Source organism: Ranitomeya variabilis, chromosome 6 (genome assembly GCF_051348905.1).
Source record: "Ranitomeya variabilis isolate aRanVar5 chromosome 6, aRanVar5.hap1, whole genome shotgun sequence".
NCBI classification, from domain to species: domain Eukaryota; kingdom Metazoa; phylum Chordata; class Amphibia; order Anura; family Dendrobatidae; genus Ranitomeya; species Ranitomeya variabilis.
This window is the reverse complement of record NC_135237.1, coordinates 227,072,415-227,097,279: the sequence shown is the minus strand read 5'-3', so window position 1 is coordinate 227,097,279 and position 24,865 is coordinate 227,072,415. Positions and strand designations below refer to the sequence as shown.

General features: G+C 43.2%; 1 protein-coding gene across 1 annotated transcript in view; it reads left to right on the top strand.

Annotated features, from left to right (window-relative positions):
• The window catches only part of TRIO (trio Rho guanine nucleotide exchange factor), a 3,555,343-nt gene that overhangs the window by 551,033 nt on the left and 2,979,445 nt on the right, over positions 1-24,865 (top strand). Inside the window, 1 exon segment of the mRNA XM_077269474.1 lies at positions 18,192-18,314. Within this exon segment, the coding sequence (XP_077125589.1) occupies positions 18,192-18,314 (123 nt within the window).

Genomic DNA, 24,865 nt, shown 5'->3' with positions numbered 1-24,865 from the left:
TATTGGTCTTCTAGTAAATCTTGCTTTCCTCCATCCAGGTTAATGTTAGTAATTTAGACCATCTGATGCTTGGGGACAGTGACAGCATGAATTTCAGCCCCAGTTCATACCTGCACTCAGCGCATGCTCATGGTGAACCGCACTTGCGTTCCACCAAGACAGGAAGTGAATCCTGAGATTGCCTGAAAGAACCTTAGATTGATGCCTCAAAGGAAGGGGGTGAGGTGTGAGTATGGCGAACACTGATTCCCTGACTCACGTGGATGGGCACTATTCCCATGCTGTCTTTCTGATCTTTTACTTTGTTAATTAAAAAATTTAAAAAAAATATAAACACATGAGGTGTAATAAGGGTAACCAAGAATGAAGGTATAAAGGGGTGAAAATGATCAAAATCACCACCACATGTGTTACATGTAGATTATACTCATCCAGGGGCGGTCCCGATTCTGTTCAGGTCCGATGGGCATTGCGGTCCGGTCCGGGGCCTCCCATCTCCTTACAATGACATCCTCTTCTTGTCTTCAGGCTGCGGCTGCGTCACAGGCGTACTTTGTCTGCCCTGTTGAGGGCAGAGCAAAGTACTGCAGTGCGCAGGCGCCGGGCCTCTCTGACCTTTCCCGGCGCCTGCGCACTGCAGTACTTTGGTCTGCCCTCAATAGGGCAGACAAAGTACGCCTGCGCCGGAGCCGCAGCGTGAAAACAAGAAGAGGACGTCATCGTAAGAAGATGGGAGGCCCCGGACCGGACCGTGACGCCCATCGGACCAGAACAGAACCGGGACCGCCCCTGGGTGAGTATAATCTAACCTCTTTTTCTCATCTTTCAGGATACATTGGGGGCTTATCTCCAGCTTCACAGAATGCTGTAGATAAGCCCCTGATGCCGGTGGGCTTAGATCACCTTCGATTTTGGGGGTGACAGGTTCCCTTTAAATAAATATGTCAGGAATTTGACACTGAAATGTCATTTTCTGAATGAGACCAGTGAAAATGATATAGAAATTTCCATCAATAGTGATCAAACTCCACCATTGTCTTCAATTCCCACGTTTGAGGAAGAGTTAGGGTATGTGCACATGTCAGGATTTCTTGCAGAAATTTCCTGAAGAAAACCGGAAATTTTCTGCAAGAAATCCGCATTTTTTTTTTTTGCGTTTTTTCGCGCTTTTTTTAGCATTTTGCAAGCGAAATTAGCATGCAGAATGCTAAAGTTTTCCAAGCGATCTGTAGCATCGCTTGGAAAACTGACTGACAGGTTGGTCACACTTGTCAAACATAGTGTTTGACAAGTGTGACCAACTTTTTACTATAGATGCTGCGTATGCAGCATTAATAGTAAAAGATAGAATGTTTAAAAATAATCAAAAAAATGCTTATACTCACCTGCAGACAGCCGATCTCCTCAGCGGCGTCCGTTCCTATAGATGGTGTGTGTGTGTGCAGGACCTTCGATGACGTCGCGGTCACATGAGCGGTCACGCGACCAATCACAAGACCGCGAAGTCACGGAAGGTCCTTCACACACACCAGCTATAGGAACGGAAGCGGCGGCATGCACCTGAGAGGCGGGAAGACTGCGTGGGCCATCGAAGGTGAGTATATGACTATTTTTTATTTTAATTCTTTTTTTTTTACCAATTATATGGTGCCCATTACGTGGAGGAGAGTCTCCTCTCCTCCACCCTGCGTACCAACCGCACATAATCTGCTTACTTCCCGCATGGTGTGCACAGCCTCGTGCGGGAAGTAAGCAGATCAATGCACTCCTAGGTGTGCGGAATCCCCGCAATTCCGCAAATTTAATGAACATGTTGCTTTTTTTTCCCCGATGCGATTTTTTCGCGGAAAAAAATGCAACATTTGCACAAAAAATGTGGAATACCCTGAAAATAATGGGAGGCATATGTTAGCGGTTTTTTTCGCATTTTTATCACGTTTTTATAGCGAAAAAACGAAAAAAATACTGGTCGTGTGCACTTGGCCTTAAAGTCAAACACAAATTTAACCATCAGAAGGGCAGACAAAGGAGGAGATGTGGTCCTCTTGGATTTATGTCTTTATGAAAAGTTGAATCATAACATGCTTCAGAATGAGGACATATATAAACCTCTGAACAACAATCCTACAGAAGTCTTCCAAAATAAATTAAAAACTCTCCTGTTGGAAGGTGTAGCATTGGGGGCAATCAGCCCGAAACTATCAGAAGATCTATATGTTGAATGCCCTATTATTCCAATCCTACACTCCCTTCCCAAAATTCACAAGGAGGTTTTTCATCCTCCATTGAGGCCAATTTTGGCTGGGATAGGGAGTGTAGGAGAAAAATAAAGTGCTTAGATAGATATGTACCTGCAGCCTCTAGTACAACAAATCCCAAGATATATAAGAGACTCTAAACATCTTATTTATAATAATAATAATAATTTTTATTTATATAGCGCCAACATATTCCGCAGCACTTTACAATTAAGCAGGGACATGTATAGACAAATTCAATACAAGTTAAGACAATTTAAACAGTGACATTAGGAGTGAGGTCCCTGCTCGTAAGCTTACAATCTATATTTCATTGCTTGATGGTTTTAAATTGTCTGAAAATTGCATGATTATTGCTTGTGACATTGAGGCCCTGTATCCTTCGCTGCTCCACGACCTGTCTTTAAGGATTCTATCAGATCTTGTGAATACATTTAGTAATTATAAAAAATCAATTCAAGAGTTCATAGTGATGGGGATAGAGTTTTTACTGAAGTATAATTTTTTTTTCATTCAATAAAGATTTTTATTTGTAGGTCCGGGAAGCACTGATGGGTGCAGGGTTCTCGCCGTCACCTGCAAATTTTTATATGGCAGCCTGGGAGCAAGATTTTGTCTTTTTTGGCGTGGAACCCTTTCCACCCACATTAGATGGATGGGTCGTTATATGGATGCCATTCTCCTGGTGTGGCACGGGATGGTGGAATCTGTGTCAAAATTTATTCAACATTATAATGACAATGAAATGAATCTGAGATTTACTTATTCAATTGCAATCAGCTCTATTAATTTTCTAGATGTGACGCTCAGTTTGGATTCCACAAGCAAAGTCATAGTGTCCCCCTACTGTAAAAGTACAGCCGCAAACTCCATTTTATTGGCACAATCCTGTCATCAGAAGAATGTTGTTAAGAATGTTCTTCATGGAGAATTGTATAGATTTAAAAGGATTTCATCTTAACATGAAACTTTTGAAAAAGTAAAAGATGAAGTATGTGTTAGACTGACAGGAAGGGGTTACTCAAAGTGGATGTTAGATAGGGCTGAGGACATAATCAGTAATAAAGATATAGCAGAGATGCTAAAAGGGGGGGGCGTCCTGGATGGCCATGTGAGCGGACGCTGATGAAAGAGCTCCTGCGGTCACAAGCATAATTATCCTGAACAGACATCGCTGGCTGCCATAAATCTAGCTGTACCTGGAAGCTGAATCACCCAAGCGTGAAGGAGAGCTGTGGGGACACCCGGAGAGGCTCAAAATTACGCGGAGGAGGCAGAGAGATGCGGGTGGGACCCAAGATGGCGCCGAGGCCAGAGCGGACGCTGAGAAGGAGAACACTGCCTGTCAGAAGCGCATGGAAGCTGCAGCAAAACGTCAAAGGTTTGCCCGGGTGGTCGGTGGGGAAGAGGCACAAGAGACTATGGAGGAGAGAGCTGAAGGAGAGAAAGAGGAGGAAGAGAAAGCTGTTGAAGGAGCGAGGGGGGCACAGAAGGGGTAGGAAGAAAGAAGCATGGCTGAAGCAGGAGAGGCTGAGAAGGAAGTGGAATTGAGAGGGGAGCCAACCCTAAAGGAAGTCTTCATCCTCTTATCCTCTTGTAACCAGTCCCTGAATGATTTAACCCTTCAGATGAAGGAGGTGAAAGGGGAGATTATACAAATAAAGGCTGTCATACAGAAAATGGGTAAACGCAGGGGGGAGGTGGAGGAGAGGATGAGTACTGTGGAGGATCATGTAGTTCAACTACAAAAGGCAGAGAGAAAGTCTGCCCAACAGATATCGGAATTGGCGGCAAAAAATGAGGACCTAGAAAACAGATCCAGAAGAAATAACATCAGGATAGTGGGTCTGCCGGAAAAAAACAGAGGGTAGAAATCCTACTGAGTTTATTGAAAACTGGTTGGAGGAGAAGGTTGGAGCCGAGGTTCTGACAAGGGTCTTTGCTGTGGAAAGAGCACACAGAGTTCTGCTGCAGCCCCCTCCCCCTGGAGCCAATCCTCGTATCATGCTGGCTAAGATATTAAACTACAGAGACAGAGACATTGTTCTTAGGAAGGCCAGAGAAATGGAGGATCTCACTGTTGACGGACAGAGGATTGCCATCTACCCGGATTACTCTGCTGCGGTCCAGAAACAGAATGCAATTTACTGGCGTCAAGAGGTGACTGAGAGAACTGGGGGTGCAATACTGCATGTTTTTTCCTGCAAGGTTGAGAGTGGTTGCCTTCAATAAAGCTTATTTCTTCAAGACACCAGAGGACACTACCCAATGGATCAACATCAATGCCAATAAATTACAAGCTGCGGGAGACTGACTTTCAGCGGAGGCGTGAGCTGTTATTCTTACCAAGATGTGAGGGATAAGAGAACTGGGTTGCTATTTGTACCCATTTAATACTTGTGTCTCTTTCACTTTTGGAGGAGTGGGATATGGCTGGGTTTAACTATTACGCCAGTTAGAGTTGTGCTGGAAAATGAGGGGTGGGTTGGGGATTGTTAATAGGGTGCACTGCAAACAATGTTTTTTTTGTTTGTTTTTTTTTACTCTCTTTACTTCACTGTTTGTTCTGTACTGTTAATAATTAATGTAAAGAGATGTGGTTCTGAGGGTTGCGGAAGCCAATTAGAGGAGGTTACCTAGGTGAGAGTGCTTCAAACGGGCCAAGGAGCCCCACTCTCGATGAGAGGAAAATGCTTTATCCTAGGGGGAGGTTGGGGGGTGGTGGGAGTTTAAAGGGTGGGAGAGGGGTTAGACAGCTCAGGTTAAGGAGTAGGATTTTCTTGACGACTGTTCTGCATCATGGTGGGGACCGTATTAAAATACTGAGTTGGAACGTTAGAGGCCTGTCGGACAAAACTAGATGAGCGGCGGTGCTACAATACACACGAGACCAGAGGGCCTCACTGATGTCTGCTGGAGACACACTTGGTTTGTGAGAAGGTGGACGTCTTACGTAGGCGGTGGTTGCAAAAAACATATCATTCCACCTTCTCTACATACTCAAGGGGGGTATCGGTATTGGTCCCAGCAGGGGTGCACTATGAAGAGCTCAAGGTGTTTGCTGATGTGGATGGACAGTATGTGATAGTGAAATGCAGAATGCTTGGTATTTTGATGTGTGTGGTGGCTTATGTACATTCCTCCCCCTTATTAGAGTAAAAATCTTAGAGAAGTGTTTGAATTGATTGGACAGGGAGATCCGATGCCGCTTTTAATTATTGGAGACCTCAACAATATATGTGATGATTTCTGGGATAAAAACAAAAATACACAAAACAGGTCGGAAAACCATACTACGCCGTTTGGAACATATACTCAAGAGATCGGTATGACTGATTTGTGGAGAGTGCGATACGTAGGGGAGAGGGGATACTCTTGCTATTCACCGGCTCATGATACTTTATCCAGAATAGATACGGCGCTCGGAAAAAAAAAAAAATATTATTCTATGGTGGGAGAAATGAGATACTTGCCACGGGCGATCTCCAATCATAATCCGATAGAGGTGGAGTTATGGCCAATGGGGACACAAGCTCGGCATAGGGGAGAGTGGAAGTTTCACCCTAACTGGCTGAATAGTGTGAGTTTGGAGGGCATACAGCGGGAGGTGGAGGAGTTTTTTGAGATTAACGAGGGCAGCTTGGACATACCCACTATATGGGAGACGATGAAGGCATATTTGAGATTTGTGCTGTTCAGGGACATCAGTAGATGTAAACGGCGATCAAAACAGGCAGAGAATGCCACAAGGGAAAGGCTGAGAATTGCTGAAGATGAGATGGCCATACTGGGGTACCCCTGAGGCTGGGAAACGGTTAAGAGAAGCCCAGAATAATATGGATAAAATTCTTTGGAAAGGGCAGGGAGGAAGAGAGAGTTCCAACGACTAGCCTTTTACCAGGAGGGGGAGGTAGTGGGGCATATGCTCTCGCTGGTGGCGTCGGCCCAGAGGGGTACACCATTCGTACATTCACTAGAGCCTGGTAATGCTATAAAATTGTCAGAGACCTCTGGGATCTTAAGTGTCTTTACGGACTTCTACGCAGATCTGTACTCCTCTGGTGTGGACCCATTGGGGACTGACAATGTGGCATTTCTAGAGTGAGGAGGATAGGGAAAGTTTGGAGGGACTTATCACGGACGAAGAACTAAGTCGTACTTTAAGAGCCATGGCAAGAGGTAAGGCCCCAGGAGCAGATGGATTGCCAGCTGAAATTTATAAGGAGATGGAGGAGGTGTTGCTACCCAGATTACGAGTAGTTTTGGAGGAGGCTAGGAATGGGGGGATTGTTCCGGCCACCATGAGGGAGGCCATAATAGTTGTAATCCCGAAGGAAGATAAAGATCTACGACTGCCTGAATCATATTGCCCGATTTCTTTGCTCACAATGGATGTTCAACTTCTGGCTGGGGTGTTGGCGACCCGATTGTCGGGTGTTATTTCTTCATTGATTCATCCAGATCAGTCTGGCTTTATGCCCGACAGGTCCATGGCAGTCAATCTTAGAAGACTTTTTTTGAATTTACAATTGAGGGCTGATAACGGTTGGCATAGACTTATTGCTTATTTAGATGCCCATAAGGCATTCGACAGTGTGGAATGGGGATACTTGTGGCAGGTGTTGCAATGCTTTGGCTTCGGCCCACAATTTGTGTCCTGGGTTCAGCTACTGTACGCACAACCATCAGCTAAGGTGAGAGTGAATGGGGAGCTTTCTCATTTGATAAGGCTACATAGAGGGACAAGACAGGGGTGTCCGCTCTCCCCTCTTTTGTTTGCTTTAGCCGTGGAGCCGCTGGCCGCCAAGATCCGACAGTCCACTGAGGTCTCTGGGTGTAAATATGGATCGATAGAGAAAAAGATAGCCCTTTATGCGGACAATATACTGCTGTTCTTGAGTGATCCACATGATTCATTGAGTAATGCAATTCGGCTCATCGAGGGATTTGGTGCTTTGTCGGGGCTCAAAATAAATTGGAATAAGTCAACTCTGTTTATGGTGGATGATGCAGGGGGTGAACAGGGAGATTCTATGGAAGGGGGTAGACTTAAAGTAGCAGATCAATTCAAATATTTGGGGATACTAATCTCTTTGCCGATCACAAATTACTTGCATACGAATCTTACTCCGGTGCTGGGAACTCTTAAGGCAAAGGTGGGGGCTTGGTCTAAGTTGCATTTATTTGTTGTAGGCCAAATTAATTAATTAATTCTCCATAACTCACCTATCTGGATACCACGTGTAAAATTCAAACTGATTAACTCTTTATTTAGAGGCCTGGTGTGGGGGAGGCAACACCCGCAAATTAGATTGGAGACGCTTCAACGCCCTAAGGACGCGGGAGGCTTGGCTTTACCTAACCCTGAAATATATTTCTTGGCAGCCCAATGTCCGCATTTAAAGGGCTGGGAACATGAGTCGTTTTCCTATGTAGCACAACTTTTGATAGAAAGGGTGGTGAAGAGAAGTCCGGTGGTACAGTGTCTGGAAGATGGATCCCTAGGGATTTTGGGGAAGAAATACCCAACATTATTTCTGATATACAACGTATGGGGGAGAGTTAAACAAATTTGTGGGGTTACTTGTCTGACCAGGTTTTCTCTGCTGTGGTTTAATAATAATCTACTGGAGTTTTTGGCAATGGGACATATACCAGAATGGCAATCCAGGGGGATCTGGTATGCCTGTCTGATTTTAGAGCGACAGGGGTTGAAATCATTTTCCCAGGTACAGTCGGAATATGGTCTTAGGACATCTGGGGGGTTCCAATATGCACAAGTACGGCATGCGTTTGTGGCCCAGAATGAGGGGGATTGTTTCCAAATTCAAAACGACTTAGTATTAGACTACATCTGTTGAGTGGGGACAACGAGGGGTGCTATTTCATCTTTATATAAGGATCTACTTCACACTCACCTATTGGGATAATATGATTGGCGCGAGGGCTAAATGGGAAAGAGAGCTGGGTCATTTAGAGGATGAAACGTGGGAATCTGTATTAGAATGGATACCGAAACTGTCACTGAATGAGCCATATGGACTATCCCAGCTTTATATTGTACGCAGAGTGTATAGATCCCCTGATGTCCTGTATAGAGCTGGGTTGAGATCTGACTCGGAATGCCCTAGATGTAGGAATGATAGTGCTGGAATGTTTCATATGTTATGGTCGTGTCCGAGATTGACTGCTTTTTGGTTGGTGGTTGTAAGCCGGATAGAAAGGGGATACAGATGTGTAATTCGAAGAGAACCTTTGGTGTGCGTGCTGGGGTACGTGGAAGAGATAGCTGTGGATATCAAGCTGAAAATAGCAATCGCCAGTCTACTATACATGACTTGGAAGGTCATAGCCAAAAACTGGATCAAAGAGGAACCTCCCTCGAGGGGAGAATATCTTAACCCCTTTCTGACCTCGGACGGGATAGTACGTCCGAGGTCAGAAGCCCCGCTTTGATGCGGGCTCCGGCGGTGAGCCCGCATCAAAGCCGGGACATGTCAGCTTTTTCTAACAGCTGACATGTGCCCATAATAGGCGCGGGCAGAATCGCGATCTGTCTGCGCCTATTAACTAGATATATGCCGCTGTCAAACGCAGACAGCGGCATTAAACTACCGCTTCCGGCCGGGCGGCCGGAAATGAGCGCATCGCCGACCCCCGTCACATGATCGGAGGTCGGCGATGCTTCTCCATTGTAACCATAGAGGTCCTTGAGACCTCTATGGTTACTGATCGCCGGTAGCTGTTAGCGCCACCCTGTGGTCGGCGCTCACAGCACACCTGCAATTCTGCTGCATAGCAGCGAACATCAGATCGCTGCAATGTAGCAGAGGCGATCGGGTTGTGCCTGCTTCTAGCCTCCTATGGAGGCTATTGAAGCATGGCAAAAGTAAAAAAAAGGTGAAAAATATAAATAATAATATAAAAGTTGAAATCACCCCCCTTTCGCCCCATTCAAAATAAATCAATAAAAAAAAAATCAAATCTACACATATTTGGTATCGCCGCGTTCAGAATCGCCCGATCTATAAAAAAAAAAAGCATTAACCTGATCGCTAAACAGCGTAGCGAGAAAAAATTTCGAAACGCCAGAATTACATTTTTTTGGTCGCCGCGACATTGCATTAAAATGCAATAACGGGTGATCAAAAGAACGTATCTGTACCGAAATGGTATCATTAAAACATTAGCTCGTCATGCAAAAAATATGCCCTCACCCGACCCCAGAACGCTACGGATATCGGAAAATGGCGCAATTTTTTTTTCTTTTTTAGCAAAGTTTGGAATTTTTTTTCACCACTTAGATAAAAAAAAGCCTAGTCATGTTAGGTGTCTATGAACTCGTACTGACCTGGAGAATCATAATGGCAGGTCAGTTTTAGCATTTAGTGAACCTAGCAAAAAAGCCAAACAAAAAACAAGTGAGAGATTGCACTTTTTTTTGCAATTTTACTGCACTTGGAATTTTTTTCCCGTTTTCTGGTACATAACATGGTAAAACCAATGATGTCGTTCAAAAGTACATCTCATCCCGCAAAAAAATAAGCCCTCACGTTGCCAAATTGACAGAAAAATAAAAAAAGTTATGGCTCTGGGAAGGAGGGGAGCGAAAAACGAACATGGAAAAGCGGAAAATCCCAAGGTCATGAAGGGGTTAAATATGTGAAGGTGGGCCTGTTCGAAATATTGTGGACGCCTTAGTTGGAACTAGGAGAGGGGAGGCTAAGAGAAGTTAGGCCTGGGGAGAGTTCACCTATATATTTAGGGTGTATTTGTTTACAAATAAAAGTTATTGTATATGGTTAACGTATATAATACTACAGGATATGTTAAGAGGAAAGCGTGAGCTGTCTAAAAGGGAAGGGGGGGGCGGGTTGGGTAAGGGGGGGTTAAGAGTGAGGAAAATGGAAATTTACGTCTTAATGTGAAATGTTTTATTGGACTCTTATATTTAATAAAAAACATTTGTTAAAAAAAAAGATGCTAAAAAAAACAGGAAAAATAAAAAATGGCATATAGATCTAATTATGTAGGTAATGAAAATGATGGAGTAGTTTTTACAACTGTGCACAGTCCATACTTTAAAAATATTACAAACATCATCAAAAAATTATTGCCTACATTATATCAGGACAAAAAAACTGGAGAAAATTCTGACAAATCCTGTGAAATATATTGCTGAAAAAGCCTCTACTCAGGGTGATATTCTGTCCCCAGCCTCTATCTCAGTGCTAATAATAAAAAGGATAATTGTCTCAGTACCAGAGGGTCATACAAATGCGGGCACAATGTATGCACCTGTTGCAAAACTTTTGCCTCTTGTGCAAATAAAAAGAATATATGATTAATTCATAAATAAACTGCAACACAAGTAATGTGGTATACACTGTGCAATGTGCATTGTGTGACCTTCAGTATGTCGGCTGCACAGGAGGACCAGTGAAAATTTTGGATAAGACGTCACCTCTCAGATGCCACTAGTAAAATCATTAATAAAAGTTTAGCAATTTAAATCTTTTTTTATCAATAGTCATGGGGGGATGTGTCCGTTTTTGAGGTGTCAGGTATAGAAAAGGTCAAAATTCAAGCCAGAGGTGGCAATATTAACCCCTTTACCCCCAAGGGTGGGTTGCACGTTAATGATCAGGCCAATTTTTACAATTCTGACCACTGTCCCTTTATGAGGTTATAACTCTGGAACGCTTCAACAGATCTTGGCTATTCTGTTTTCTCGTGAGATATTGTACTTCATGTTAGTGGTAAAATTTATTCGATATAACTTGCGTTTATTTGTGAAAAAAAAATGGAAATTTGGCAAAAATTTTGAAAATTTCGCACTTTTCCAACTTTGAATTTTTATGCCCTTAAATCACAGAGATATGTCACGCAAAATACTTAATAAGTAACGTTTCCCACATGTCTACTTTACATCAGCACAATTTTGGAACCAAATTTTTTTTTGTTAGGGAGTTATAAGGGTTAAAAGTTGACCAGAAATTTCTCATTTTTACAACACCATTTTTTTTTAGGGACCACATCTCATTTGAAGTCATTTTGAGGGGTCTATATGATAGAAAATACCCAAGTGTGACACCATTCTAAAAACTGCACCCCTCAAGGTGCTCAAAACCACATTCAAAAAGTTTATTAACCCTTCAGGTGTTTCACAGGAATTTTTGGAATGTTGAAATAAAAATGGGTAACGTTTCTCCTTATGGAGAGTGACATACCATCTCTGGCTTGTCAAGGTAAGGAGGTTTATTCACCGTGCAATGCACCTCTGGGAAATATAATATGAAAATTGCCTCTTCTGAGAAAAAGAGGACTTAAACTCTATAGCGCCACCTGTTGGAAGTAACGATCCTACAAGTCACAATCAACCCTTTAACGAGTCGTACAATATGACAGGATAAAAGCCAAATCAGTATCTCAATTCACAGACACGGTGTTTCGGGCTGTTGGCCCTCGTCAGTGCGAAGCATGAGAACTGATTTGGCTAGGTGAGAGGCTCTGGACTGGGGTCGAAGGGGTAACGTTTCTCCTTATGGAGAGTGACATACCATCTCTGGCTTGTCAAGGTAAGGAGGCTTATTTGCCGTGCAATGCTCCTCTGGGAAATATAATATGCAAATTGCCTCTTCTGAGAAAAAGAGGACTTAAACTCTATAGCGCCACCTGTTGGAAGTAGCGATCCTACAAGTCACAATCAACCCTTTAATCAACCCTTTAATCAACCAACAGGTGGCGCTATAGAGTTTAAGTCCTCTTTTTCTCAGAAGAGGCAATTTGCTTATAAATAAAAATGAACATTTAACTTTTTTTCACACAAATTTTTTTCAGCTCCAATTTGTTTTATTTTACCAAGGGTAACAGGAGAAAATGGACCCCAAAACTTGTTGTACAATTTGTCCTGAGTACGCTGATACCCCATATGTGGGGGTAAACCACTGTTTGGGTGCATGGCAGAGCTCAGAAGGAAAGGAACGCCATTTTACTTTTCAATGCAAAATTGACTGGAATTGAGATGGGACGCCATGTTGCATTTGGAGAGCCCCTGATGTGCCTAAACATTGAAAACCCCAACAGGTTACACTATTTTGGAAAGTAGACCCCCTAAGGAACTTATCTAGATGTGTGGTGAGCACTTTGACCCACCAAGTGCTTCACAGAAGTTTATAATGCAGAGCCGTAAAAATAAAAAATCATATTTTTTCACAAAAATGATTATTTAGCCCCCAGTTTTGTATTTTCACAAGGGTAACGGAAGAAATTGGACCCCAAAAATTGTTATCCAATTTGTCCTGAGTATGCTTATACCCAATATGTGGGGGGAACCACTTTTTGGGCGCATGGCAGAGCTCGGTAGGGAAGGAGCGCCATTTGGAATGCAGACTTAGATGGATTGTTCTGCAGGCGTCACGTTGCATTTGCAGAGCCCCTGATGTACCCAAACAGTAGAAACCCCCCAAATGTGCCCCCATATTGGAAACTAGACCTCCCAAGGAACTTATCTAGATGTGTTGTGAGAACTTTGAACCCCCAAGTGTTTCACTACAGTTTACAACGCAGATCCGTGAAAATAAAAAAATCTTTTTTTTACGCAAAAAAATGATTTTTAGCCCCCCAAATTTTTATTTTTCCAAGGATAACAAGAGAACTTCGACCCCAAAAGTTGTTGTCCAATTTGTCCCGAGTACGCTGATACCCCATATGTTGGGGTAAACCCCTGTTTGGGCGCACGGGAGAGCTCGGAAGGGAAGGAGCACTGTTTTACTTTTTCAACGCAGAATTGGCTGGAATTGAGATCGGATGCCATGTCGCGTTTGGAGAGCCCCTGATGTGCCTGAACAGTGGAAACTCCCCAATTCTACCTGAAACCCTAATCCAAACACACCCCTAATCCGAATGGTAACCCTAACCAAACCCCTAACCCTGACACACCCCTAACTCTAATCCCAACCCTAATCCCAACCGTAAATGTAATCCAAACCCTAACCCTAACTTTAGCCCCAACCTTAACCCTAACTTTAGCCCCAACACTAATCCCTAACTTTAGCCCTAACCCTAACTTTAGCTCCAACCCTAGCCCCAACCCTAACCCTAGCCCTAACCCTAGGCCTAACCCTAGCCCTAACCCTAGCCCTAACCCTAATGGGAAAATGGAAATAAATACATTTTTTTAATTTTATTATTTTTCCCTAACTAAGGGGGTGATGAAGGGGAGTTTGATTTACTTTTATAGTGTTTTTATATCGGATTTTTATGATTGGCAGCTGTCACACACTGAAAGACGCTTTTTATAGCAAAAAAGTTTTTGCATCTCCACATTTTGAGACTTATAATTTTTCCATATTTTGGTCCACAGAGTCAAGTGTCAAGAGACAAGAGTCTTGTTTTTTGCGGGACGAGTTGACATTTTTATTGGTAACATTTTTGGACATGTATTTTTGATCGCTTTTTATTCCGATTTTTGTTAGGCAGAATGACCAAAAACCCAGCTATTCATGAATTTCTTTTGGGGGAGGCGTTTATACCGTTCCACGTTTGGTAAAATTGATAAAGCAGTTTTATTCTTCGGGTCAGTACGATTACAGTGATATCTCATTTATCTCATTTATATCATTTTTTTATGTTTTGGCGCTTTTATACGATAAAAGCTATTTTATAGAAAAAATAATTATTTTGGCATCGCTTTATTCTGAGGACTATAACTTTTTTATTTTTTTGCTTATGATGCTGTATGGTGGCTCGTTTTTGCGGGACAAGATGACGTTTTCAGCAGTACCATGGTTATTTATATCCGTGTTTTTGATCGCGTGTTATTCCACTTTTTGTTCGGCGGTATGATAATAAAGCGTTGTTTTTTTGGCTTGTTTTTTTTTTTTTTTTTCTTCTTACGGTGTTCACTGAAGGGGTTAACTAGTGGGACAGTTTTATAGGTTGGGTCATTACAGACGTGATGATACTAAATATGTGTACTTTATTGTATTTTTTGTTTTTTTTGGATAAAGAAATATATTTATGGAAATAATATATTTTTTTTCTTCATTTAGGAATTTTTTTTTTTCACTTTGTCCCAGGGGGGACATCACAGATCGCTGATCTGACAGTTTGCACAGCACTCTGTCAGATCAGCGATCTGACATACAGCCGTGCAGGCTTACCAGCACCTGCTGTGGACCCGGAAGTACTCCCTGCAGGACCCGGATGCAGCCCCACGGCCATTTTGGATCCAGGGACTGCAGGGAGGAGACGCTCGGTACAAGGTGAGTACATCGCCTTGTACTGATAGTCTCAGGGAAGCATGCAGGGAGCCCCCTCCCTGCGCGATGCTTCCCTGTACCACCGGTACACTGCGATCATGTTTGATTGCAGTGTGCCGGGGGTCAATGTGCCGGGGGCGGTCCGTGACCGCTCCTTGCACATTGTGCCGGATGTCAGCTGCGATAGTCAGCTGACACCCGGCCGCGATCGGCCACGCTCCCCCCGTGAGCATGGCCGATTGCATATGACGTACTATCCCGTCGGTGGTCATACGGGCCCTCCTCGACGGGATAGTACGTCAGATGTCAGAAAGGGGTTAATAGAAAACTGATAAGTCGGGAAACATGGTGGATTTATCAACTAAACATCAGTGTCCCGCATGGCATCAATATCAGACAGGATCTGATTTACCATTATGAATAGAAAAGTACCTATTTGATGTATTATATGATCCTAGCCTGTATGGGGTTAATCTCCCCTATCAGGTTTCTTTGCACAGCTGTCCCTATTAGGTAGCTGGATCTGGTGGATTGGGATTCAACTGTGAACTAGTTTAAAATGTTCAGTCTACCATTTGATCCTTGCCAATGATTAAGACACACATTTTTGCGTTGAAAAACATATGTTTTTAATGTCTGAACTATGACTTAATTGTTTTTATAGTTTTTGAAGCTATGGAATAAAAGAAAATGGATTTTATGGGCTGTACTTATTCCTTTCCCTTCTGAGCTCTGCCGTGTGCCCAAACAGTGATTTTACCCCCATATATGGGGCATCAGCTTACTCAGAATAAATTGGACAACTTTTGGGGTACCCAGGACAAATTGCACAACAATTTTTGGGGTCTAATTTCTCCTGTTACCCTTGTGAAAGTAAAAAATTGTGGTTAAAATATAATTTTTGTGGAAAAAAATGATTTTTTTATTTTCACGGCTCTGTTATAAACTTCTCTGAAGCACTTGGGGATTCAAAGTGCTCACCAAACATCTAGATAAGCTCCTTGGGGTGAGTCTAGTTTCCAAAATTGGGTCACTTGTGGGGGTTTCTACTGTTACGCTACATGATGCCTGCAGACCATTCCATCAAAGTCTGCATTTTAAAACGTCACTACTTCCCTTCCGAGACCCAACGTTTGCCCAAACAGTGTTTACCCCCACAGATGTGGTATCAGTGTACTCAGAAAAAACTGGACAACGACTATTGGGGTCCAATTCCTCCTGTTACCCTTGTGAAAATGAAAAAAAATGTGGCCTAAAAAAATCATTTTTGAGGAAAAAAAATGATTTTTTATTTTTACAGCTCTGCGTTAAAAACGTCTGTGAATCACACATCTAGATAAGTTACTTAAGGGATCTAGTTTCCAAAATGGTGTCACTTGTGGGGGTTCCACTGTTTAGGCACATCAGGTGCTTCCCAAACACGACATGGCGTCCAATCTCAATTCCAGCCAATTTCGCATTGAAAAAGTCAAACGGCTCTCCTTCCCTTCCAAGCTCTGCCGTGTGCCCAAACAGTGGTTTACCCCAACATATGGGGTATCAGCGCACTCAGGACAAATTGCACAACAACTTTGGGGGCCAATTTCTCCTGTTGCCTTTGTGAAAATAAAAATTTGGGGCAAAAATATCATTTTTGTGGAACAAATAGGGTTTTTTATTTTCCCGGCTCTACGTCATAAACTTCTGTAAAGCACTTGGGGGTTCAAAGTGCTCACCACACATCTAGATAAGTTCCTTAAGGGGTTTAGTTTCCAAAATCATGTCATTTGTGGGGGGTTTCTACTATTTAGGCACATCAGGGATCTCCAAACACGACATGGAGTCCGATCTCAATTGCGGCCAATACTGCATTGAAAAAGTCAAACAGCGCTCCTTCCCTTCGAAGCTCTGCCGTGCGACCAAACAGTGGTTTACCCCCACATATGGGGTATTGGCACAGAAGGAGAAATTGCGCAACACATTTTGTGGATCATTTTCTCTTTTTACACTTGTGAAAATAAATAAATAATTGGTTCTGAAGGAAAATGCTTGTGAAAAAAACGTTAAATGTTAATTTTTTTCCTTCAGTTCCACAGTTCCTGTGAAGCACTTAAAGGGTTAATAAACTTCTTGAATGTGGTTTTGAGCACCTTGAGGGGTGAAGTTTTTAGAATGGTGTCACTTTTGTGCATTTTCTGTCATGTACACCCCTCAATGTGACTTTAAAAGTAATGTTGTCCCTAAAAAAATGGTTTTGTAAATTTCGTTGTCAAAAATGAGAAATCGCTGGTGAACTTTTAACCCTTATAACTTTCAACCAAAATAAAATTTGTTTCCTAAATTGTGCTGATGCAAAGTAGACATGTGGGAAATGTTATTTATTTAGGCTGCTTTCACATTTGCTTTCAGGAGGGCTTCGGATGGCTGGGTACTTCCTCCCTGAATTTTGCATTTATGTGCGGTCGCTGCACATGTCAAATTGCCGCATGCGGACAAATCCGCATACAACGCATGTCCCTGCGTACCCAATGTTAAAGATAGGTACACAGGACGCATGCAGAGTAGGCAGAGCTTCAGGAAAGAAGAAGGGAGGAAGTACCCAGCCATCCTCAGGGCTCCTGAACGCCAATGTGAAACCAGCCTAAGTATATTTCTCTGATTTAAGGGCATAAAAATTAAAAGCTTGAAAATTGCAAAATGTTTGCCATATTTCTGTTTTTTTTATAAATAAACGCAAGTTTTATCGAATAAATTTTACCACTGACATGAAGTACAATTTGTCACGAAAAAAATCAGTCTCAGAATCAGTGGTATCCGTTAAAGCGTTCCAGAGTTATAACCACATAAAGTGACAGTGGTCAGAATTGTAAAAATTGGCCTGGTCATTAAGCTGCAAATTGGCTCTGTCACTAAGGGATTGGGTGTTGACTCGTGACAAACATTTAGGACCAGTCTGCAATTGGTGTGGTTTATAGAGCTGGTGCCACTATCTGACTCAAGAGCAGGGATCCTTCGTTCTGACTGTTTTTATGTTTTGATATTCAATAACAGTAGATGTGGCCATGCACATGCCAGCTTTGTCCATGAACTGCTGTGAGATTTTTAAATACAGCCATAAAAATGAACTGTATTCAGAGCTCCCATAGCAAACAATGAAGTTATGCAATCTCAATCATCAGTCACCTGACTAGGCAGCCAGTTCAGCGTTTAAGTGACAGATAGACAGGACGTCATCACTTCTGGTCACAAAGGAGACCACTGAAGCAAAGGTACCAGAGATGTTAGAGATTCGAGTGGTAGGTAACACTTATTTCTCTTTTATAGCAATCCCTTGATTGCTCAAATTTTATGAAAAATCATACTAAGATCTATAAGGTTGCCATATCCATTGGATGAATGCCAGACAAACCAACAGATTTTAACTTGAGTGACTATTTAATGTGGATGAGGTCCCCGCACTCTCTCATGATGATAAATGTTGGAGGAGAGAAGAAAAAAGCTGTGAATTTCAACATGTTGGAATCCTTTACTTTAAACCGATATAAGCCTCTATCAGATTGACCTGGTTGCAGTTTAGTCCCTTCATCCCATTCAAAACATATTTATGCTGTAGCAACTGTGCAAGTTTGTGGTCAATGGTATATAATGTGTTTTGTTAGCCCTAGTAACATTACTGTATGTTTTCTTTTAGATGTTTGACTGGATTGCGCATAATAAAGGACTATTTTTGACAAGTTACTCCGACATAGGCATCAGCCACAGTAAAGCTCTTGAGCTTCAAACACAACACAATCATTTTGCTATGAATTGTATGGTAAGTTGCCAAATTTGAATTGGTACCTGCTAAGGGCAAATGTAATATACAAAATTAGTTTATTTATGTATGGATAAAATTCTCCAGATGAGAGCAGGTTGTCACTGAGCACAAGTGACAGATGTGACCAGCGTCGGACAGAATCACCTTGGGCCCACCAGAGAAAATCATTTTGGGGGCCCACTATGTAGCTACATAGAAATAAATACAAGACTATCAATTGTGTGGTAAAACACACTAATATCAGGGTATAATATAAGGTAGTACACATCTTAATGATGTAGCAGGGGTTGGGGAAGAATCATAGAGGGGTAGCACCCTCATAGAATATGTCGCCCCCTCATAGAATATAATGTAGCCCCCCTCATAAAGTATAATGCAGCACCCACTCACAGAATATAATGCAGATCTCCACAAAATATAACGCAACCCCCTCGGGTATAATGCAGTCACCACCATAGAAAATAATGCAGCCCCCTCATATAGTATAATGCAGCCCACCACAGAATATAAAGCAGCCCCCCATAGAGGGCATAGCCCCCTCATAGGGCATAATGCTGCCCCACTAATATAGTATGATGTAGCACCCAAAATATAATGTAGTCCCCTGAGACAATAATGCTGCCCCACCACAGAATATAATACAGCCCCCATAGAGTATACTGTAGCCCCTTCATATAGTATGATGTAGCCCCCCTGAATATAATGCAGTCCCCTCCACAGAATATAATGTAGCCCCCTCATAAAGTATAATGCAACCCCTCTCCACCCCATCATTGTCCTCATCACCACCTCCATCATATCATTCTCCTCCACCACCCCATCACTGACCATTCCATCACCTCCATCATTGCCTCCTCCCCCACCACCATCATTGTCAATTTCATCACCTCCATCATTGCCCACCCACCACCATCATTGCCTCCCCCCACCACCATCATCGCCTATCACCACCATCATTGCCTCCCCACCACCATAATTGCCCATCACTTCCATCATTGCTTCCCCTCACCATCATTGCCCATCACCTCCATCATTGCCTCCCCACCATCATTGCCCCTTAATTCCATCATTGCCACCCCTCACCATCATTGCCCATCACCTCCATCATTGCCTTCCTCCACCATCATTGCCCATCACTTCCATCATTGTCTCCCCTAACCATCATTACCCATCACCTCCATCATTGCCTCTCCTCACCATCATTGCCCATCACCTCCATCATTGACACCCCCACCATCATTGCCTATCACCTCCATCATTACCTCCCCCCACCATCATTGCCCATCACCTCCATCATTGCATCCCCACCATCATTTCCATTATTGCCTCTCCTCACCATCATTGCCCATCACCTCAATCATTGTCTCCCCTCAACATCTTTGCCCATTACCTCCATCATTGCCTCCCCCACCATCATTGCCCATCACTTCCATCATTGCCTCCCCCACCATCATTGCCCATCACCTCCATCATTGCCTCCCCCACCATCATTGCCCATCACTTCCATCATTGCCTCCCCTCACCAATATCATTGTCCTTCCCCCCACCCCTCACACACACATCAATCTTTCAAACTCACACACAAAGCACCGCACCACATACACACACACAGGCACATCACACAGCTCACCTCCCCGCAGCAGCAGCTCATCCCGGCAGCCTCTTCCTCACCGGCAGCTTTCTGTATGAGACAGCGTGCTGGATGATGATGTCATCCAGCTGGACTGTCTCACAGGAAGCAGGGCGCTGGGATGTGCTGTGCTGTGTGCCTGCGTGTGTGTATGTGGTGCGGTGATTTGTTTGTGTGTGTGGTGCGGTGGTGGGGCTTTACATGCGGGCAGTGTTAGCTGCAGCCTGCAGCTAACACTGCCCGCTATTAAAGAGAAATGGTATTCCCGCCTCTCCACGCCCATAGTGGCATGGGGAAGCGTGAATATTAATTTTGCTTTAGCAGCGGGGACAGAATACTGTCTACAGCTGCTGCTACGTTGGCACAGGGCGGGCCCCCTTGACTCAGGGGCTCCATAGCCACTGACAGGGGGCCCCTGGAGCAGTGGGGGCCCTTGAAGCAGTGGAGGCCCTAGGCAGCTGCTGGGCAGTATGTCAGCTGGTGTCAGTTCCTGGGCCTATCGGAGAATCCTCCGGTTCTCCAGTGGGCCAGTCCGAGCCTGGACGTGATAGAGTCTAGAGTCGCCGTGGAGAATGTTCTGCTGTTTGCAACATCCTCCAGCATGACCAGTTTGGCAGTGGGTCAGTAATGGTGTGAGGAGGCATTTCTTTGGAGGGCCGCACAGCCATATGCAGGTGCAGTGGTCCCTGAGTTCCTTCTGATGCATGACAATGCTAGGCCTCATGTGGCTAAAGTTTGTCAGCAGTTCCTGCATGATTAAGGCATTGATGCTATTGACTGACCTGCCCTTTCCCAAGACCTGAATCCAATCTATCACATCTGGGACATCATGTCTCGTTTCATCCACCAATGCCACGTTGCAATGATATCTGAAGTTCTGGTTGGTTTTATATGTCTTATATTTAATACTAGCTGTACTACCCGGCTTCGCCCGGGTTAATGACTGCTGTTAGCAAAATAGAATGTGTTAACAAAAATTTATTCTGCACACAAAAACCACAAAACAAATAGATAGAAATGTAATTATTAAAAGGCAAAAACTAAGCTAATAGAAGAATTTCACAACATATATTAGCTTTGTTATACTGAGAATGTCTTTGTTGCCTATATTAACCAATCAGAGCTCAGGTTAATTAACTGTAGCAAAATAGAAGCTGAGCTGTGATTGGTTGCTATTGGCAGCCTGATAAATCCCCAGCCAACAGGAAGCCCTCCCCCCTGGCAGTATATATTAGCTCACACATACACATAATAGACAGGTCATGTACCTGACAGCTGCCATATTTCCTATATGGTACATTTGTTGCTCTTGTAGTTTGTCTGCTTATTAATCAGATTTTTATTTTTGAAGGACAATACCAGACTTGTGTGTGTTTTAGGGCGAGTTTCATGTGTCAAGTTGTGTGTGTTGAGTTGCGTGTGGCGACATGCATGTAGCGACTTTTGTGAGATGAGTTTTGTGTGGTGACATGCGTGTAGCAACATTTTGTGTGTCGAGTTGCATGTGACAGGTTAGTGTAGCAAGTTGTGTGCAGCAAGATTTGTGCATGGCGAGTTTTGCGCGTGGCGAGTTTTATGTGTGGTGCATATTGAGTATGGGCAAGTTTTGTGTGAGGCAACTTTTGCATGTGGTGCAACTTTTGTACATGTGGCAATTTTTCTGTGTGTGCAAGTTTTGCATGAGGTGAGTTTTCCATGAGGTGAGTTTTGCACATGTGGCGAGTTTTGCGTGAGCCTAGTTTTGCATATGGCGAGTTTTGCATGTAGCGAGTTTTGCGCGTTGCGAGTTTTGAGTGGTGACTTTTGTGTTTTGACTTTTATGTGGCGAGGTTGGTGTGTGTGTGGTGAAATGTGTGCTGAGGGTCGTATATGTGTTCAAGCACGTGGTAGTGTGTGGCGCATTTTGTGTTTGTGTTCATATCCCCATGTGTGGTGAGTATCCCATGTTGGGGCCCCACCTTAGCAACTGTATGGTATATACTCTTTGGCGCCATCGCTCTCATTCTTTACGTCCTCATTGTTCACATCTGGCAGCTGTCAATTTTCCTCCAACACTTTTCCCTTCACTTTTTCCCCATTATGTAGATAGGGGCAAAACTGTTTGGTGAATTGGAACGCGCGGGGTTAAAATTTCACCTCACAACATAGCCTATGACACTCTCGGGGTCCAGACGTGTGACTGTGCAAAATTTTGTGGCTGTAGCTGCGACGGTGCAGATGCCAATCCCGGACATACACACATACATACATACACACATTCAGCTTTATATATAAGATATACCTGTATGTAATCCCCTGTATATAGTATATACCTTTGTGTCATCTCACCTATATAAAGTATATATCTGTGTGTCATCTCCTCCTGTATATAGTATATACCTGTATGTCATCTTCTTCTATACATAGCATATACCTGTATGTCATCTCCTCCTGTATATACTATATACCTGTAGGTAATCTGCTCCTGTATATAGTATATACCTGTGTGTCATCTCCTCCTGTATGTAGTATGTACCTGTATGTCATCTCCTCCTCTATATAGTATATACCTGTGTGTCATCTCTCCTGTATATAGTATATATCTGTGTGTCATCTCCCCTGTAAATAGTATATACCTGTGTGTCATCTCCTGTATATAGTATATATCTGTATGTCATCTCCTCCTGTATTAGACCTTGTTCACACGTTATTTGGTCAGTATTTTTACCTCAGTATTTGTAAGCTGAAATGGCAGCCTGATAAATCCCCAGCCAACAGTAAGCCCACCCCCTGGCAGTATATATTAGCTCACACATACACATAATAGACTGGTCATGTGACTGACAGCTGCCGGATTCCTATATGGTACATTTGTTGCTCTTGTAGTTTGTCTGCTTATTAATCAGATTTTTATTTTTGAAGGATAATACCAGACTTGTGTGTGTTTTAGGGCGAGTTTCGTGTGTCAAGTTGTGTGTGTTGAGTTGCGTGTGGCGACATGCATGTAGGGACTTTTGTGAGATGAGTTTTGTGTGGCGACATGCGTGTAGCAACTTTTTGTGTGTCAAGTTGCATGTGACAGGTTAGTGTAGCAAGTTGTGTGCAGCAAGTTTTGTGCATGGCGAGTTTTGCGCGTGGCGAGTTTTATGTGTGGTGCCTTTTGAGTATGTGCAAGTTTTGTGTGAGGCAACTTTTGCATGTGTTGCAACTTTTGTGCATGTGGCAATTTTTCTGCGTGTGGCAATTTTTCTGCGTGTGCAAGTTTTGCGTGTGGCGAGTTTTCCATGAGGTGAGTTTTGCACGTGTGGCGAGTTTTGCATGTGGAGAGTTTTGCGCGTGGCGAGTTTTGAGCGGCGACTTTTGTGTTTCTACTTTTATGTGGCGAGGTTGGTGTATGTGTGGTGAAATGTGCGCTGAGGGTGGTATATGTGTTCGAACACGTGGTAGTGTGTGGCGCATTTTGTGTGTGTGTTCATATCCCCGTGGTGGTGTGGTGATTATCCCATGTTGGGGCCCCACCGTAGCAACTGTGCAGTATATACTCTTTGGCGCCATCACTGTCATTCTTTAAGTCCCCCTTGTTCACATCTGGCAGCTGTTAATTTGCCTCCAACACTTTTCCTTTCATTTTTTCCCCATTATGTAGATAGGGGCAAAATTGTTTGGTGAATTGGAAAGCGCGGGGTTAAAATTTCACCTCACAACATAGCTTTGACGCTCTCGGGGTCCAGACGTGTGACTGTGCAAAATTTTGTGCCTGTAGCTGCGACTCCTCCAACACTTTTCCTTTCACTTTTTCCCCATTATGTAGATAGGGGCAAAATTGTTTGGTGAATTGGAAAGCGCGGGGTTAAAATTTCACCTCACAACATAGCCTATGACGCTCTCGGGGTCCAGACGTGTGACTGTGCATAATTTTGTGCCTGTAGCTGCGACACCTCCAACACTTTTCCTTTCACTTTTTCCCCATTATGTAGATAGGGGCAAAATTGTTTGGTGAATTGGAAAGCGCGGGGTTAAAATTTCACCTCACAACATAGCCTATGACGCTCTCGGGGTCCAGACGTGGGACTGTGCAAAATGTTGTGCCTGTAGCTGCGACGGTTCAGATGCCAATCCCGGACATACATACATACATACACACATACACACATTCAGCTTTATATATTAGATTGGACCATTATTTGCACTTACTGAGGTGAGTGTCTTAGATATATTTTCCCCTTAATCAAGATGGCATTTAAAATCCCAGATGATTCACAAAAAGAACCTTTCCCTATATTAAGATGGCGCTAGGTATTTCAAAGCACAATCTCGCATATGCGATGTGATGTTCTTTCCTTTTTACTTCCTGACATGTGTATTTAATATAAGGGGACATGGATATTGGCACTAACATGAATGGGGTGAATCATGTTACATAATAATTTTCTACAGCTATTTCTTGAGTATCACTTGAAATATTATTCATTTTTGCATGATTTCCTTGCTCTATGCACTTTTTATTATTGTCACTACTATATATTTACACTATTTGTATGTAGAATCATAGAATGTTAGAGTTGGAAGGGACCACAAGGGTAATTATGTCCAGCCCCCTTCTCAGTGCAGGGCAGTATTCACTAAACGATCACAGACAGATGTCTGTCTAGCCGCTGTTTGAAGACTTCCATTTAAGGATAACTCGACACCTCTCCTGGCAGCCTGTTTCACTCATTGAACACCCAAGTTTTTTTCTAATATCTAATCTGTATCTTCTCCCTCTCAGTTTCATCCGATTGCTTCTCATACGTCCATGTTCAAATGAAAAAAGATGATCCCTGTACACTGTTACATTCCTTCAAATATTTGTAGACAGCTGTTAAGTCTCCTTTTAGCCTTCCTTTTTGCAAGATAAAAATTCCCAGATCCTTTAACCATTCCTAATGGGACGTGCTTT